General features: G+C 32.3%; 1 protein-coding gene across 1 annotated transcript; it reads left to right on the top strand.

Moving 5' to 3' along the window:
• Positions 1-815: 815 nt before the first annotated feature.
• LOC127144155 (secreted RxLR effector protein 161-like) lies at positions 816-1,124 on the top strand. Its single transcript, XM_051079723.1, has one exon. The coding sequence runs from the start codon at positions 816-818 to the stop codon at positions 1,122-1,124; it is 309 nt and encodes a 102-aa protein (XP_050935680.1).
• The last annotated feature ends 1,140 nt before the right edge of the window (positions 1,125-2,264 follow it).

The raw sequence follows: 2,264 nt of genomic DNA, 5'->3' as shown, positions 1-2,264 counted from the left end.
GAAAGAAGAGTTAAAATCTATGAATGATAATGAAGTATGGGATCTTGTAGAATTGCCTAAAGAAAGTAAAAGAGTTGGGTGTAAATGGGTCTTTAAGGCCAAATGTGACTCAAATGGCAATATCGAATGACACAAGGCTAGATTTGTTGCCAATGGTTATGCTCAGTAAGATGGCACTTTTCTCTTGTCTCGAAAAAGGACTCATTAAGAATTATTATGGCTTTGGTAGCTCATTATGATTTAGAGTTTCATCAAATAGATGTGAAAACTGCCTTTCTAAATGGAAATTTAGATGAAGAAGTGTTGATGGATCAACCAGAAGGTTTTATGGTTGAAGGAAAGGAACATATGGTGTGTAAATTAAAGAGGTCAATATATGGACTTAAACAAGCTTCCAGATAGTGGTATCTCAAGTTTAATGATACCATCACATATTTTGGTTTTAAAGAAAACATCGTTGATCGATGTATATACCTAAAGATGAGTGGGAGTAAGTTTGTAATTCTTGTTCTATATGTTGATGACATCTTGCTTGCTACAAATGACTTTGGTTTATTATGTCAAACCAAAGAATTTCTTTCTAAAAACTTTGAAATGAAAGATATGGGTGAGACATCCTATGTGATTGGAATTGAAATATTCTGTGACCGAACACATGGATTGTTAGGATTGTTTCAAAAGACCTATATTAATAAAGTTTTAGAGAAATTTAAGATGGACAAATGTTCTTCAAGTGTAGTTCCAATTCAGAAGTGAGATAAATTTAGTCTCATGCAATGTCAAAAAAAAAATAAAATGAATTGGAACGAAATCAGATGGAAACTATTCCTTATGCATCTATTGTTGGAAGCTTATTGTATGCACAGACTTGCACTAGACCAGATATCAGTTTTGCTGTGGGTATGCTAGGCAGATATCAAAGTAATTCAGGAATGGATCATTGGAAAGTTGCAAAGAAAGTTTTAAGGTATCTGCAAGGAACAAAGGATTATATGCTTACTTACAAGAGATCTGATCATCTTGAGGTGATTGGATATTCAGATTCAGATTTTGCCGGATGTGTGGATACAAGAAAATCCACTTTTGGCTATTTGTTCCTGTTAGCTGAAGGAGCAATTTCATGAAAAAAGTGCAAAGTAGTCTATTATCGCTATATCCACTATGGAAGCTGAATTTGTAGCATGCTTTGAGGCTACAGTTCATGGTTTACGGCTGCGAAACTTTATCTCAGGACTTGGAATTGTCGATAGTATTGCCAAGCCGCTGAGAATTTATTGTAATAATTCTGCAGCAGTTTTCTTCTCAAAAAACGACAAGTATTCTAAAGGTGCTAAACATATCAAATTAAAATACTTTGCCGCTAAAGAAGAAGTTCAGAAATAGAGGGTGTCAATTGAACACATTAGCACTAAACTTATGATTTCGGATCCACTGACTAAAGAATTGCCACCAAAGACGTTCAATGATCATGTTGAACGTATGGGCATTAGTAGATATCATTATTGAGATCAAGATTATGTTATTTGACACTTTGAGCTCATTTATTTATTGTTTCTGATTTTATCTGATGGTTAATTTTGTTCTTCTGATTAGTATATACATAAAAGAATTATGTAAACTAAATAGGACATCGTCTTTGATAAAGACACTTATTGTTGGACCATTAGTGATTATCTTTATTTTATAGATCATGTTAATAGAAGAACTATTTCAGTGATACATGGAAGGGAGTATGTTAATGCAATGATATATGACCGTCTTGATCCTTTAGTAGTTTCTTTGACTTGACACGATATGTTATGAAGTTTAATTTTGCACATTATGTCTATGAACGTATATGGTAAATAATGTCAATGGGCCAAGTGGGAGAATGTTAGATTTATTCTTAAATAAAATATTATCATTAATGTGGCCCAATTGCATTATCTATTATTTATCCCTTTTGGGTTTATTATTTTATTAGACCCATTAGGTTAAAAAATAATGCCCTAATTTAACACCATGATGGGTGGTGTCTATAAATAGAACCTTAGGGATTGGTCATCTCACTGTCTCATTAACCAGTTTATTCTTCCCATCAAGAAACTTAAATTAAGTCTAAAAAGAAGGCAAGTGAGAGAAACACAATTCCTCAAGAAGATTATTCATGGATCAAGTTATGTTTTTCTTTAACTAATTTTAATTTATAAAGTTATCTAGTTCAAAGATTTTGACATTTATCGTTATATACAATGTTAGGGTTTATTGTATAATCATGAAACTAA

This window comes from Cucumis melo, chromosome 12 (genome assembly GCF_025177605.1).
Source record: "Cucumis melo cultivar AY chromosome 12, USDA_Cmelo_AY_1.0, whole genome shotgun sequence".
In the NCBI taxonomy this organism is placed as follows: Eukaryota; Viridiplantae; Streptophyta; class Magnoliopsida; order Cucurbitales; family Cucurbitaceae; genus Cucumis; species Cucumis melo.
Note: the sequence above shows the minus strand (reverse complement) of the source record. Positions and strands in the feature narration are given on the sequence as shown.